The sequence below is a fragment of the Chamaea fasciata genome, unplaced genomic scaffold (assembly GCF_029207755.1).
Source record: "Chamaea fasciata isolate MVZ Bird 193981 ecotype frontalis unplaced genomic scaffold, bChaFas1.0.hap1 SCAF_10, whole genome shotgun sequence".
Lineage (NCBI taxonomy): Eukaryota > Metazoa > Chordata > Aves > Passeriformes > Sylviidae > Chamaea > Chamaea fasciata.
The window spans coordinates 4,541,323-4,556,976 of record NW_027094095.1 but is presented as its reverse complement, the minus strand read 5'-3'; the positions used below and the strand labels follow the sequence as shown (position 1 = coordinate 4,556,976).

The 15,654-nt window shown below is 60.4% G+C and overlaps 2 protein-coding genes across 2 annotated transcripts in view; both read left to right on the top strand.

Moving 5' to 3' along the window:
- The window catches only part of XPR1 (xenotropic and polytropic retrovirus receptor 1), a 111,652-nt gene extending 106,234 nt beyond the window's left edge, over positions 1 to 5,418 (top strand). The window contains exon 15 of the mRNA XM_066192133.1: positions 73 to 5,418. Coding sequence (XP_066048230.1) covers positions 73 to 133 — 61 coding nt within the window. The 3' untranslated portion in view covers positions 134 to 5,418. The remainder of the gene's footprint in view (positions 1 to 72) is intronic.
- Positions 5,419 to 7,382: 1,964 nt separating this feature from the next.
- Positions 7,383 to 15,158, top strand: KIAA1614 (KIAA1614 ortholog). The gene is made up of 10 exons (XM_066192132.1): positions 7,383 to 7,415; positions 8,108 to 8,725; positions 9,277 to 9,340; positions 10,488 to 10,637; positions 11,242 to 12,458; positions 12,538 to 12,667; positions 13,288 to 13,492; positions 13,855 to 13,967; positions 14,105 to 14,289; positions 14,569 to 15,158. Exons 2-10 carry the CDS (start codon positions 8,113 to 8,115, stop codon positions 14,760 to 14,762), a joined length of 2,871 nt encoding a protein of 956 aa, XP_066048229.1. The 5' UTR covers positions 7,383 to 7,415; positions 8,108 to 8,112; the 3' UTR covers positions 14,763 to 15,158.
- The last annotated feature ends 496 nt before the right edge of the window (positions 15,159 to 15,654 follow it).

Below are 15,654 nucleotides of genomic sequence, written 5' to 3'. Positions count from 1 at the left end.
TGTTTGCTGTCTGCATGTCATTCCAGGAATTCCTTCTCCCCAGTGAGTGTTTTGTGTTTTGTTTTTTTCCAGGTCCAAGGCTTCTGACACAAAGGTATTGATAGAGGACCTAGCAAACGAAGTGAACACATGAGATGGCCACGTTCTCTTATTCCACATCCTTTGTTTTCTCATTCTGTTTCCCTCTTCCCCAAGTAACCCGAGCTCTGGTACAGTTCCAGCTGAAAACAGGAGAAAACACTGAACACGTTTTCCGAGCTCTTCCAGACCAGATCCTATGGACTCCAACAAGCTCACTGTGTTTCATTTCTTTTCTTCTGGGTTAATTTTAATGTTCTATTTTAAACAAACAAACAAACAAACAAATAAAAATATTTTACTTTGTTTTGCCAATAAAGAGGACAGTTCAGGAAAGAAGGATTGTTTACAGTCTCAACAAGGACACACAAACCTTATCTGGATAACGAAGCATCATAGGGACTCCCTCATGGGACAGTGCTGAGAGCACACTCAGTTTCTGCTTGGCCCGGTTTTGACTGGTTGAAACCGGACTTTTTAAATCCAATTATTTTTTTTTTTGGTTGGGTATTTTTTTTTCAGTTGTTTGGTTTTTTTCCTTCATATCCAGCGCTGAGGCACTGGCTGCACTTGCAGGGAAAGTGCACTTAGAGCAGTATCTTCATTCATGAAGCTACTTTTTAATTTGATGTAACTTTTCTTATAATTTTTTGGAAATATGATGTATCTGTTGCATATAGTTTTCACATTATTTATGAAACTTAACAACCATATGAGAGTGATTTTGAGTCCTGTGCAATGAAGGTTGTAATGGTAAAACAAAGTGGGGAATGTAGATCTCCATCTCCAGGGTTGTGGGGTGATGCCCCTGCAAATACCCCTCTCGTGAGACAACTTGCACCTGTGTGTACCTTCTCTCTCTCTTTTATTTCTTTCCAATTTTATTTTAAACCAAAGTTTCTCTTTCTGATACTTTTTTTTTTTTAGCTGCTGTTACTGCTTCTGGGCATATCTCTCGTGCCGGTTCAAAGCCAACTTCTCCACGTGTGAAAGTAGTGCAGATGATCCTAAGGAAAGGAGAGTTGGTTCCCACCAACAGCACAAAACACTGGGCGAACAATGGCTTTGGAACTTCATTCTCCAGATCCAAAAGTACTTTTCCGAGCCTTAGGTGTGTCATGAGGGCATCTCAGTCCGAGCAGGGAGCTTTTCAGGAGTTCTCCTGCAGCCCAGCAAAGTGGGACGAGGCAAGGATGGTGACAGCTCTCATGGGACAGCCATCATCAGGCTGGGGCTTAGGAGTGGTGCTGTGTTTCAGGGAGCATGGAAAGAACCGTGGTGTGCCCACCTGATGGGGAAGGTGAGATGGAAAACAGCTCTTCTGTGGCTTCTGCTTTAGCAAAAAGCCTCTGTTTGGGCACTGTCCAGGTGATCTGCCCCTTGACTCATCTCATTGTCCCAGTCTGGGAAGTGGGATACTTGAGCAGGCTTGGGGAATGGACAGCTGAGCAAATGATGTTGGAAGAGAGATGTGAATTCCCTTGGTCTCCCTTCCTCCTGGGAAGGAGCCGTGGGGGCCTCAGAGTCCTGTTGTCCTTCCCTTGGCACACCTTCTTCTCCACGGGTCTGCAAGGGAAGGGTGAAACTCCTGAAGGAGGATCCTCACCTGGCTGGTGGCAGTCTGGGCAATGGAATTGCAGGAATCTCTCCTCAGTTGCTGTTTGGTGGTGGTTTCCCTTAATCAGCACAGTATCTCCCACGGCCGGTGTGTTGCATTTCCTCAGTTTGCCTGCTGTGCCTCTTGCCCAGAGGAACTGAAGAGGGAAACTTGGTTCTCTCCATTTAATTGGAAATAGATTAAACCCCCGTTGTGGTGCTGCTCCTCTCATCTCCCTCCGTGTGGGATGAGCCGGGGCTGTGCTGTCCATGTTCCCTGGTTTCCTGTCTGTACCTCCCTTAGGTCGGTTCGTACGTAAAACAGAGCGTTCCCGTTCACAGGGAAGGGGAGTCTGGGGTATAAAGCCCCTTAAAATATTTCGGGTTCCTAATTTGCATTGGTGCCATGTCCAAACCATGTGTAGGTATTTCCAGCAGTGGGGAATGGAGCCATTCCTGCCTGGGGAGGTTAGCGGAGGGCAGCTGCACTGGGAGGGAGGCAATCCAAAGTTATTTGGATTCATTCAAGTCAAGTAACACCACTGGGTGTTACTTAAGCAAGTGGGATTTTTATACAAAGAATCTGAGCTTTACTAATAATGATCTTCCTTTCAGAGGGAAATTAGAAATACAGAGAGACGTTGTGAGCAATTTGATCTAGTGGAGGGTGGTCTAGGAGGGACCTATATGGTTCTTAAGATCGCTTCCAACCCAAACCATTCCATGGTTCTGTGATTTGGAAGTGATGTCAGTCCCCCCTGGGAGCACTCTGCCTTCCTCAGCTGGGCTGGGGAGGGCAGGGCAAGGCATGGCTGGGTGACCCGTGTCCATCTGTCCATCCCGCTGCTGCACCGTCTGACCCTCTGCTTCCCAACCTGGCAGGGACGGTCAGGTTGCAAGTGATCAAATCCTTATTCTGTAGTTTACCCAAATCCTTATGGGAAGCAAGAATTCGGTGTGTCCATCTGCTCTGCTCCTTGCACTGCTCTTCCCTTTTTTTTCTGTCTTTGTTAGCAGAAGTAAGGAAAGAAAAAAGGGAGGTGGCATGCTATGACGAGCAAACATTATCTCCTAAAATAAAACATTGTCCCTTTTGGCAGTGGAGATTGCTGTCCCGGGGGAAAGCAGCCTGAATTCCCAGAAGTGTGGCTTTTAAAGGCTCCTAGCTCCCAGCCCTGCATCTGCCTGTTCCCTCCCTCCCAGAGATTTCTGAGAAATCAGGCATGCAGATTCCTCCTGAGAGCGAGCACTAAAGCCGGGATGGCTCCACGTCTACGAGAACATCTGGCCAATAAAGGGAGACCTAATGAAGTAGAACAGATGGTGAGAGAAAATAGCCCTGTCGCTCCTTGGGAGCAGCAGGAGCCAGGGGAGTGGGGACATTTCCTGGGCTGGGCCTTGCTCATGGGTGCTGGAAAACATTCCTGTAGGGAGAGCAGCAGGGTGGCAGCCCAGAAGGACAGAGCAGCATTAAAAGGAGCTGAGGGTGAGGGGTTTATCCACTGCTTTAAGTTGTTGGGATGCAGCTGGATGGGAAGTGGAAGCTGAGGAAGGTCTTCAAGCTCTGGCTTTCAGGTGTTGGGCTGTGCCTCGTGATTCAGTGGAGGCTGAGTTGTATCAGCCCTGAGGATGGTGTGGAGCTGCTTTGACCTGGTGAAACCCATTGGGATAGTGCAGTCTAAGGAGAGGAGATGCCACCCTGTGGCATTTGTGACTTTTGGAGATTCCCTTTGAACTTGCTTCTCCGTGCTGATTCCCTCCTGCCTTCCATCCTGACATGCCCCTGGGGATTTTGGGGTTGCAGGGGGTGAGGTGTTGCAGCACCCAGAGTTTATTTGCCGGCTGGGGTTCCCCGTGTGGCTTTGGGACGGTGTCACCAGAAACACCAGGTCCCTGTGCTTGGGCAGGGCAATGCCCTGTGCCATGGGTGTGTTCCTGACAGGACAGCAGGGCAGGATTGGGATCTTTTGGACTCGGCAGGCAGGAGTGGGAGCTTCTCCAGTGAGAACCGATGCTGTCCCAGCACATTTTAAAAGAAAAGCATTTGCAGCACTCCTGGCTGCAGCCTGTGTGTATCCAGTCAGCTCCTACCTCTCTCATCCAGGTGCGTTCCCAAAGTCAGCTGCTGTTCATCCTATGCCTCTCCCAAGCCTGCTCCTGGCCCTCCTCATTCTCTCAAGTGTCTTTGCTGTTTGTCTGATTCCAATGAAAGGGGTCAGCTGGCAGCAGCCTTCAGCATGAACATCTTGGAATGGGAGAGATCCTCTGGTGGAAATCTCAGCAGAGTTGGATCCTGCTGCTCCTACTTCCCTGAAAACCCTTGTGCTGCTTGTTCTGCCTCTCTGCTGGCGCTCAGCTGCAATGCCAGTATGGCAGACGGAGGGAGGGGAAACACGTTCCTGGTTCAGGAGATAACAATCCCTGGGGATTTTAATTCCAACGAGCAGTGGAGACGGTGTGAAGCCTTTGCTGTGTTTTGAAGGGCCAAGTGGATTTGGCCTTGTCCTGCAGGGATGCTGCTGTGCTCTGCTCGCTGAGCTGTGTCCCCGGCGACAGGCCACCAGCTGGGAAGTGTCCTGGGGCTGGGACATGGCTTGGCAAGTTGGGGACACAAAAGCCACTTTGCTCACATGCTGCATCCCGGCTCCATGTCCTCCCTCCTCCCCTCCGCCCTTCTGCTTTGCACTCGCAGGGGGAAGGTGATCTTCTGCCTTAAACAGTATTATTTCTTTTTTTAATTTACATTTTTATTCCAGAAGGCAATTGGATTGTTTTGTCTCCATGGAAAAGAGGGGCTGGGGCTCCTGGGGGAAGAGTGGGAGATCCCTACGGTACCTCTGCAGCAGTCGCGACTGGGCTCAGTTGCTGTCACCTCATCAAACCTTGCCTCCTTTACATGACCCCAATCCCAAACTCTGCACCTTGGAGCCAGTGTCCCCTGCTGCCACTGTGGGGCTAAACTGGTGTGTCACCATCCCTGGGGGCTTGGTCCCTGCTGCAATACCCCGGGAAAGGGGGCACAGCCAGGGATGTCCCCGATGCTGACACCCCAGCCCTGCTCCCGGGCCAGAGGCATCGCCCTGCCTGGCACGGTGCCCTGCGGCCTGACAGTCCCTCAGGCTCTGTAAACCAAATTGCAAACTCTTCACTCCAGAGGAGAAATCGGGCATCCTGGTAGAACTTGCCATGACCTCTCCACCCCGCGGGTCCTCGTGGCGAAGGATCGGCGCTTGGAAGGGGCCCGGGGTGGAAATGCCAAAGCTCCCCCCGGGTCCCGCCGCCGCCTTCCTCTCCCCCTCCCCACTGTGTTGGTCTAAATGATCTTTCTATGAAGCCCTGTAGATGTCAAAAGTAATTATGGAGTGTGATTAGTCCTCTGTGGGTGCTTTCTTTCTTCCCCCCTCCTTTCTCTTTCGCTATCCCCTTCTCCACTCTTCTGTTTTGGCTCAGTGGAAAAGGTGAGGACAAAGAATTGCCGCTTGCTTGGACTCATGATGTATCTGTGACTGCGCTATTAGCTGTCTCCTCCTTCCTCCCCAAATGGATATAATTTTTGAAGTGTGGAATTCCCTTCTTGATAAGTAGGTTTAAAAAAAAAAATACTGCACAATGTGATACTGTTTCATAGTTTCTAGGTGGTTGTATAAAGCAAAGTTACTGTGATTGTGTTTTTTCAAAGGAAAAAGTGATTGGTTACGAAATCTGTCCTTTTTTCATTATTACAAGCTCTTTGTTTTCCAATGATCTGATGGCTCTTTTGTCCCTGGTCTCTGTGTGTGTCTTCCCAAGTGCTGCATCCACCCATGGAGCATTGGCTCCTGCTGCTCTTGCTCTCTTGGGAGCTGTGGGATGTCGCTGCTGGCTGGAGGTGGAGGATATCCATGTCCTGGGAGGAGGGAGATGTCTGAGGAGGGGTTGGAGTGGGCAGGAGGGGCTCACAGGAGGGCCCAAGGCTCACACCCAATTTGCCAGGGGCTGGTGCTGGGGGAAACCTCCTGCCCAGGCCTGTGCTGTGCTGGCCAAAGGCTCGTGGTCCTTTTGGGAGCCTCTGATTGCCTCTCTCCAGTCCAAGGTGGTGTCCTGCCAGCACACTGGGCGACCTGAGGCTGAGCAGCCCAGCCCCGGGGTTGTCTTGGGTCTCCGCTTTTATTTTGCTCTTTAAATCTCTTCATTGCCTCTTGCAATCAATCTCCCTCCAGATGAGAGCCCAGTGCCTTGAAATCACTCTAAGCCTGTTGCTGCTCACAGCAGCCGCTTCCCGGAGGTTTAATCCCAGCCACGGCTCCCTGCTGGCATTCCCTGGCTGGTGGCAGGAGCCCTCCTGTTGCCCTTGCTTTGGCACCTCACCCCAGCTCGATGGGGACATCTCCCAGGCGTGTGTCGCCTCCACAGCCCAGGCAAAGGAGCCAGGATCCCTCTCAGGAATGGTGTGCAGGTAAGGATGGGTCACAGGGGAGGTTGGACCCCAGGGCTTGGGGACAGAGGATGGTTCCTCTGCCCCGGGCTCTTCCACACAAAGCTCTCAGCTGCCTGGAAGCAGCCAGGGGAAGATGCTCGGTCTGTCCTGCATGGAGTCACCCCTGGTGTCAGCCCCGATGGGGAAGGAAGCCCTTCCCCAAACCCCTGGCTCAGGTTTGGCTGTGATGGGGGCCCCCAGGGCCACCGGGGTGGCCAGGGACATTTTAAGAAGATAAAAGTGATTTCTTGCTGCTCGTGCTGGCAGGGGCCAGTGCGGCCAGAGCCAGGAGGATTAAAACAATTTCATAATCCTGGTGATTTCCCTTTGATCGGGATTATGAAACCAATCACGAATATCAAAAGCCAGAGCTTAAAGCAGCAGCCGGAGCGGGGCCGGGACGCCCCGGGGCCCCTCAGACCCCCGGTGCCCCCGGGGACGGCAGCCCTGGCACCTCCAGGTAAGCGCTGCCCACCCGGGACCCTTGTCCTGCGTGGAGGGGCCCCGGGGGGGGGGAGGGCAGGATGGGGGTTTTGGTGCGTGGAGAGCAGGCACGTGGGGCATCCCGGATTTAGGGGTAGGGATTGTGGATGGATGCACGGAGCTCGGTTCCCATCGCCCTCCTGCCTGGAAACGCCAGGGCCCTGCCTCGCCGTGGGTCCAAGCAGGATTTGGCCTCCGGGAAGCAGGAGAATTTAGCACAGCTGCAGAGATGCTCACGGGAAGGTGCCGAGAGCCGGCGGGCTTTGCTGCAGGAGAAATCCCCCCCGTCCCGGCACAGCCCCCTCGGCACCCGGGGAGGGGGCCCGGCTTCGCTCCGCCGCCTTCCCGAGCCGCAGCCCAGACAAAGGACATTCCTGAGAGATCCTGAGGCAGATCCCTCCGTCCTGGGCTGCTGGGTTCCCCTCCTCTGGAGTTCCCTGGGTGGCAGCGCGGGGTCACCCCCCTGTCCCCAGCGTGGCGGTGGCGTGGCCCTGCGGGGACCGGGCGGTCCGGGGCCGGCTTTGGCCGGGTGCCCCGGCGTGGGGTGCGCGGAGAGGAGGAGGAGGAGGAGGAGGAGGAGGAGGACGAAGAGGAGGAGGCCGGGGCGGGAGGCAGGGCCAGCCACGGCCCCACAGCCCAGCCAAGCGGCTGAGCTCGGGCTCGGCTGGAGGGGCCGGGATTTGCTGGTTTGGCCTTTTTTTTTTTTTTTTTTTTTTTAATTTTTTTTTTCCCTCCCCTGCTTCCTTCCCTTCTTCCGCTTTCTTCTCCTTCTCCCCAGCCCTCTCCCGATGGTGCTCCGGGGGTAAGGACAGCCCTCGCATCCCACCCGTGGCCCCGTCCCGCTCAGCCTGGGCCAGTGAGGGGCTGCGGGCGGCGATGGGGCCCGGGGGGTGTCCCGGGGATCCTGCCGCAGCCCCGGGCACGGGGGAGGCTCCTCCGGGGGTACAGCGGGGACAGGATGCTCCCGGCGGGCGGCGGGAGGGCAGCGGCACCGTGGTGCCACCGGGACGGCGAGGCGGGCGCAGGACGAGTGCCACGTGTGGCCCCGGGGGCCGGGGCGGTGCACGGGCTGGCGTCTGTCCGGTGGCACCTTGGGCGAGTTGTCGCCGGGAGGGATTTCTGTTCCGCGGAGGTTTGGGGCCCTGGTTTAGCTCAGGAAGTCTCAGTTCCCTTCGGGTCTTCTTGCCGGGTGCCCCGGGGCACCTGGAACGGTGTGGGGTGTGAGTGGGCCCGGCCCCTGGCCACCCGCTGTGGGGAACCACCGATCCCTCATCGCTGCCCCATTCCTCCTGCTCCCCAGCGATACTGGCAGAGTGTCCTCGCTCCGGGTGGCCTCGTGCTGTGTCACGCCCCTGTCCCCTTCCCCTCCGGGCACTCGCCTGTGGCATCGCTTGCATTTACCCCCCAGGGCAGGCGGGGTGATGCCCTTCGTGCAGGCACCGGGGTGGGTGCGAGGGCAGCGCAGGGGTCATGCCCTGGGGTCTCTCCCCGCAGGACTGATGGAGGGGAGCCCTCCGGCTGAGGCGCGGCGCCTGCCGCGGCCCCCCAAGCAGCACAGCCAGAGCGGCGGCCGCAGCCCTGCCCCGCCGGAGCGCCCCGAGGCCGCCCGCGGCCCCCACGCCGTCCTGGAGGGCAAGGTCAAGGCGCTGAAGGAGAAGCGGGGCGGGCGGCCCGGGACCCCCGCAGCTGCCCCCGAGCGCCCCTCGCCCAAGAAGCCGCGGTCCCGGCGGGGGAAGGCGGCGGCAGAGGCGGAGCCGCGGGCTCAGCTCCGCACATACCTGACCGACGGGCTGCTGGATGGAGCGGAGCCTGGCCCCGGCAGCCCGCCGGCACCCCGGCCCGGCACCCCGGGGCTCTGGAGGGTCCCGGCAGCCCGGGGAGAAGTGCCGGGAGGCCCCGAGCTCCCCCCGGACAAGGGCAGCAGGTCCTGGCGCTCTGCCTCGCTCCGTGAGAGACCCTCCGGGAATGAAGAGGCCCGAACCCCGCTGCGGGACCGGGGGCGTCCCTCCGTGTCCCCGCCCAGGGCGGAGAGCTGGGAGAGGCTCTCGCTGGCTGAGCGGGTGGAGAGGAACCGGCGACTGCTGCAGGAGGTGCTGGGCCTTGCCCCACCCGGTGTGTATTTTGGGAAGGTGCTGGCGCTTTCGGGACAGCTGGGGGAAGTGGGAGGGAAAGCCTTTGGGATGACGGGAGTCCTTGGGGCCATCCTGCAGCCTCCCATGCGCCGGGTGCAGCTCCCTGCTGCCTCACACCCCAGGGCCGTCCCATGCCCCTCACCGGGATGTAGGAGATGCTCATGAGATGCTCTGGGTGATACCAGTCAGTCCCTTCTGGTGTCCCGGTGAGGAATTTCACTGCTAAAAGCAAGAGCGAGAAGCTCAGTTTTTGGGACACGCCAGGTTTGTGGGTATCACTGTCCCTTTGCCACCAGAAAAGAGAATTAATTCCTCCTTTGGTAGCATCTGCCCCAGTGACATCATCCCCTCAGTCCCACACCTACAGCCAGGTGCTGTTGCCCCACTTTCCACTGCTTTGGGATCTCCCAGAACCAAACATCTGGGAGAGCCCTGTGGACGGCGTTTGGATGGGATGTAGGAGGGGTGCTATGGAGAGGATGGGGGCCGCCATCCAACCAGGCTAATGCCTTGCCCTGTCCTGCATTTCAGACATGCCAGCGAGTGATGGGGACTGGGACTCAGGCGTTTCGCTGCAGGACGCTGAGGGCTGCAGGTAGGTCAGTCTCAGTGTGGCAGAAATGGGCATTTCCTTCTTTCCCACTCCCCAGTCTTGTATTTTAAATGTATCCTTTGAAGCACCTCCAGGGAAGGGCTGTGGGGCAGCTGGTGAGGGAGTGTGGCTGGGCTCCAGCGATGCTTCGGTGTGACAAGGGACAGGAGCTGGGTGACCCCTGGTGTCTGAGCACAGGATGTCCCTGCCAGGACGCCAGGGCAGGAAAGGAACTGGGGAAAAGGATGGGACAGAAATTTGCTCCAGGTGCTTAAGAGGATCGAGGCGGCAGGGGTGGGTAATCTTGTTGGACTAATGAAAAACCTTAGAGGTACGGACTAAAAATAAGGAGGTGGCATAGGCAGGGGGAGAGGCTGGGGGCTGCACAGGGTAGGACAGTGAGTGGGGAAAGACCCCCCAGTATTGTGGTCACTGGCTCTGCTCTGCTCTGGCAGCTGGATCAGTGACGGGGGGTGCAAGGCAGAGCCGGGGATGCAATGCCTCCTGTGAGCAGGGCAGCCAAAGCCCGGGGGAGGCCTGGGCCCCCCGTGGTGCTGCTGTGGGGGGCCAGCGTGTGCCCACCGTGCTGCACTGAAGAGGTTAAGGCCAGGCTTCCCGAAGAGACTGCCTGAGCTGATTATTTTAATCAGGAGGATTAGGGCCATGGCCAACCAGGAAGGCAGTGCTGCAGCAGGGAGAGCTGACAGGTCCCTCACCCTGCAGTCAGAGGGGGCTGGGGGTGCGGGGAAAGACCCCCTGCAAGGAAGGGAAGGCAGCGAGACGATCAGGTCAGGGGGTCACCCCAAACCCATCTGCCTCCCCACCACCGCGGGATTTACACCGCTGGGGATGGGAAGCAGCACCTGCCCCCGTTTCCCTGTCCCCCCCTCGGGATGCCCTTGGCACAGCGCGCTGCCTCGGCTGAGCCTGTGCCCATGCTGTGTGGCTGCTGAGCCTGCCCCCAAAGTCTCACCTGGCACCGGGGGCTGAGGGGTGCCCGTCCGGCCGTCCCCCAGCGCGGCCGCCAGCCCGCCCATGAATGGCGGCCGAGCCCCGCTTTCCCTGGGCACAGCAGCCTCGTCGTCACTGTTAAAGCACGTCTAATCCCTGTTATTTTTTCCTAATCCCCGTGCCCGCTGCGGGGCCGCAGGGCCTTTGTGGCCGGGCAGGAGCTCGAGCTGAGCCCGCGGCACGAGCAGGCCAAGCAGCTGCTGCAGCGCGCCCGCATGAAGGCTCGCACGAACCCGCTGCGCGCCAGCCACGACATCCTCCTGCTCCCCGCCGCCGCCCCGCGCCCCAGGTCAGTGCCTTCCTGCCCCACGGTGTTCCCAGGGTTTGGAGCACATCCACAGCGTGTGTTGGGATGTGTTTGGAGCGGGCACATGGGTGCAGGCACGCGTGTGGAGCCGGGATCCGAGCGGCTGCGCGCACGGTGCAGCCCCGTCCGCGGGCTGTGCCCGACCTCTTCGCGGCACAGTGTTTGGTCCATTGTGGTTGGCGATCCACACCGAGGTGTCAGTGGGGGGCGGGTGGCGTTTCCCAGCCGATGGGGAATGTTTGCCCGGGCGAGACTGGCTGCTGGAGGCTCCGCCGCGGCGGCGTCTCGCCCTGTGTGCCCGGTCATGTGCGATGTGGTGTTCCTGGAATGATTAACCACACACCTCGGGGCGAAGAAGGGGCGATGGAGGTCGAGCCATAGCAGCGGGGAGGTGCCGCAGCCTCCCCGGATTTCAGCTTCAGGCTGGAGGGGGAAGCAGGGCTGGACACAGCCAGGGAGCACCGGGCGGACTTTCCTCCTTGCCCCATCTTTGGCACTGGGTTTTCCCCCTCCCGCCCTGCTTTTCCCAGGGTTGCCGAGCAGCCCCTGCAGCTCGCCTGCGTCCGTCTGTCTGTCCCCATGGCAGGGAGCCCAGCGGGAGGCCGAGCGTCGGCCCGCGGGACGGCGGGAGCCTGAGCGACTCGTCCAGCGGGGAGTCGAGCTGCGGGCGGCCGCGGCGGCCGCGGGGACCGTCCCCATCCCGCGTCCGCTTCGAGGACGAGTCGGCCCGGGACGCCGAGGTGCGGTACCTGGAGCGGCTGCAGCTGCGGCACCGGCGGGCGCTGGGCTCGGCGCTGCCCTCGCCGGAGCCGGCCGGCGGCAGGCAGCCGGGGGACGGCGCTGGCCAGCCCAAAGCCCGCGGTGGCGACCTCGTGGCCGGGGGCAAGTGCAGCGCCTGCGGCTCCTTCCTCGGTGCTGCCGCCGGCCGGGGCACGGACACGCAAGCTGCCCCCGACGTGGCCAAAAGCAGCCCTGCGGCACAAAGAAGCGTCCCAAGGGATAGCAGAGGGCCGAGCGCCGCCCAGGCGGAACCTAAAATCAGGCCTCTGGGCCCCGGAGGGTCCCCGCTGTGGATCCTGCCCTCCCGGCAGCGCATCCACACGGAGAAGATCAAGGAGACCTACATCGGGGATGTCACCTACATCGACGAGGTGGACTCGGCCCTGGAGAGCACCGACACCTCCGACGGCTGCCGGACGGACAGCGAGGAGGCGGGACCCCGCAGCCCCCACCTGCGGGGGCACCGGGACCCCCGCACTCGCGGGCACAGAACTCCCCGGGCGGCCCCGCAGCCGGAGGCCAGGGCCAGGAGGGGGACGTGTGTGGCCAGCGGTGGCCCCGAGGACGGGGACTCGGGCCCGGGGCCTGTTTGTCCCCCACCACCGGGAAGAACCAGCAGCCGGGAAGATGGGGAACCCCATCGCCATCTGGGAGGCAGTAAGGAAGTGGGAAACACAGCTCGCCCCCCGCAGCAGCCCAGTGAGCCTCTGGAGCCTTCCTCGCGGCTGAGGACCAGCACCCCCATTCCAGGCACCCACGTCCCTGCTCCCCCTCCCACCAAGAAGGCCTGCGCCCAGGTGCCTTGCAGGAAAGCCCTGTTCTCCAGCGGCAGCCGCCAAGGAGTCCGGGGCCCGGAGCCGGATGCTGGCAGCGCCGCCCCACCGCAGCCCGGGGGCACGGCGGGGCCGGCCGAGCGGCGGGGTCCCTGCAGCCCCAGGTGGCTCCCGGGGAGCCCCCTCCGTGCCTTGTCCACCAACAATTGCAACAACACCCACGGGCAGGACGCCCCGGGGACGGGCAGAGGTAAGAGAACCACGCGTGGGGTGCCGGGGGGGTCCCCAATGAAACAGGCCTGTGTGTGAGTGTCTCACTGTGGTTCCAGGGACAGTGTCACACCCCGGTGCCAGCGCTGCCACCCCCGTGCCCGCGGAGGCTGTTCATCCCGCCGGGGAAGGTGCCGGGATGCCGGGAGCGCAGCCACAGCGGCACCCGGCCGGGAGCGCGGCACACGGGTGAGTGAGCAGGGGCGGCCGCGGCAGCCCAAACCACGCAGCCCTGAGCGTCCCTCCCTCCCGGGCACTGCAGGATGCAGCTCCCTGGCTCCAAAAACCTCCCAGAACCCACAGTATGGGGGTTACTATGTGCCCGTGTGTTGCTGTGGGTGTAGGGGAGCTGCATTTACATCTGGTTCTGCCAGGGGTGTTAGAACAGATGTGACCGAGATGTTTCGCTCGTGCCGGGTTCTCCCCTTTTGAGGAAAATCAGCTGCCTTGGGGCTTTCCAAGCGCGATCCTGCCAGCCCTGTGCCTGGCACTGCACGTCTCAGCCTGGCAGGAGAGTTCCGAGGTGGTGCTGGGTCCTGTAAGCCTATTTGACAGGATGTGATCCCTTGGGGCAGAGCAGGGGACTTCTGGGAGGTGTTAAACCCCTGAAATAACGGAGAAAACGGGGAGAGAGCCCTTCGGGTCACTTTGGGTAGTGACAAACTTGTGTGTGCTGGGTCACAGCTGCGGGGAGGCGGCTGCCCCCGATCTCGCCGTGCTGCAGCTCCCAAGGCGCAGCCCAGAGGCAGCTGCAGGTCCTGCTGCCGCCCCAGACACGCGGTGTGTGACCGCCACGCCTCTCCACCCAGGGAGCCGGGGCGGCCAGTGAGCCGCAAGGGCAGCAGCGCTTCGGCGTCGGGGCTGAAGAAGCTCCTGTGCAGCCTGAGCCAGAGCACCAAGCAGCGCCTGGGCCGCTTCCGCTGCTACAGCATGGAGCAGCTGCCGGCCCCTGGCGGCTCCCCACCGGGCGGCCCCCGCGTCAAGAAGTCACCGTCCCTGCAGTCCCTGCAGCTGGTGAGCTTGGACATCGCCCCATACGGGAGGTGGCACAAGGGAAAGGATGCTGGGCTGGGATGAAGTAGTCCTGAGTATGGATTTATGGCTCAGGCGGTCCTGGAGGGGCGTGGGGGGATACGCCACCCCAAACCTGCTGGGTTTGAAAAGCCTGGAGCCAGCTGGGAAGTGGAAGGGGGAAGGAGGGAAAGAAGGGTGGTAGTGGAAGAGCAGATGAGCTTGTCCCTCCTCAGCAGTGAGCTGGGGATTGCTCCAGGGGGTGGGATGTCCCAGTTTCCTCCACTCCCTCGGCACAGCAGTGGGTGAAGCACTGCAGTGCTGCGTAGTGTTTGTCCCCATCTCAGCCAGGTGTTTCTCCCCAGGTGTCACCCTTCTGCCAGCCCCAAAAAGCTGCTTCTATCCAGAGCCTGCATCCCCAGCTGGGCAAGGCACCCCGTGCCAGTGCCTACCTCCTGCCCCAGACCACGGCTGACAGGTAGGATGGCCCATCCCTGCGGTGCCCAGGAAGGCTGTTCTGGGCTGCTGTGGTGGCTCAGTGCAGCCAGAGGCTGCATCACCGGGTCTCCAGCAGCTTTCCTTGTCTCCACTCACCCATCTCCCCTCTCCCCACAGGAAGGGGGGCTCAGGGCCGCAGCGCTCGCTGAGCGTGGAGGACATCGGGGCGCCGGGCCAGCTGCGCGCGGTGGGGCGCGTGGTCGAGGTCTTCCCTGATGGCACCAGCCAGCTGGAGCTGCAGCGACCCCCCCACGGCGCCTTTGGGTTCTCTGTCACCTCTGGATATGGCCGGCCCGACACAGGTATTGTGGGATCATGCCAAAGCCTCGTCCCACCCCAGGGGCAAGCTTGGGCACAGGTGGAGGGGGTTGCTCCATTGCTGCTGAGCCCCAGAGAGGTGATGCGAGTAGGGGGACGCTGGCACGTGTGGCTTTGGCCACACACAGTTCTACGTGTCCATCAGCACTTGGCTTGGGACACACGGCCCACAGCAGAGACTGTTTATCACGGGTTTGTTTCTGTGCAGTCCGTGTGTACCCCGGGGGCAGGAAGGGCTCTCACCCATCCCTGTCCCTCCGCAGGTGTCTACGTGCAGGAGATGGCAGATGCCGGCACAGCCAAGCTCTACGCGGGGCTCCTGGGCGTGGGGGACGAGATCCTGCAGGTCAACGGCGCGGCCGTCTCGGGGCTGGGGCTGGCCCGCATCCGTGAGCTGCTGCTCCAGGCCGACACCCTGACCCTGCGTGTGCTCCGGCACCGCCCCGCCCCACGGTAGCCCTGGCACGGCTCCTGCAAAGCCCGGCGGGAGGAGGAGGAGGAGGATGTCCCAGTGATGTCCCAGGATGCTGCAGAATGGCACGGCATGGACCAAGCTGCCTCGCAGTGCCAGGACCTGCCCGGCTCCTCTGCAGGGGGGACAGGTGGCTTTCCTTGTCCTCCTAGAGGAGCTCACAGAGTCTCCAGGAGCTGCCCAAGTGTGGGGGACGGGGCCAGCCTGTCCCCAACAGAGCTGGGTGGGTCTGTCCTGCTGGGCACTGGGGTGACCAGCATAGGGACACCCCATCTCCATGATCCAGGAGACAGAGGGTTTCCTGCCAGCACTGCCATGTTGTGCTGGAGGGCTGGTGAGGTTATTTTAAATTATTTCAAACTGAAACCCAAAAATACATCTCTGCACTAACAAAACAGTGGCCTTGGATTGTGGCACGGAGGGGCTCGGGTGGTGCTTGTGGCCGTGGGGCCTTTGCTCCTTGTTTTCCCACAGCCCTGCTGCTCCACCAGCCAGCTCGTGACCATGCTGTGGTGCTGGGGAGGGGCCTGGGCAGGTAGACAGGGGGCTCCTTGGGGATTTTGAGGGGTTCTTTTTTCCAGCCGTGGAAGGCAAAACACATCCTCAGAGTGAGTGTCTCCAGCAGCAGTGGCATGGCAGCAATGGCTGCCCTCTGCACGGTGCTGCCCCACATCTGGGCACAGCTGCCTGCAGCAACCCCACATCTGGGCACAGCTGCCCACAATGCTGAAGTGACCCCAGAAACTGCAGATGCTGCTTTTGCCTCAAATATCAGGATGGTGATGCCTGGCAAATGCTGGCGGGAGAGCTTTTCCCACACCCTGGTGCCAGGAGACCCCAAGCTTGTCCTGGGAGCAAGAGTCAGGCAAGAAGGAGC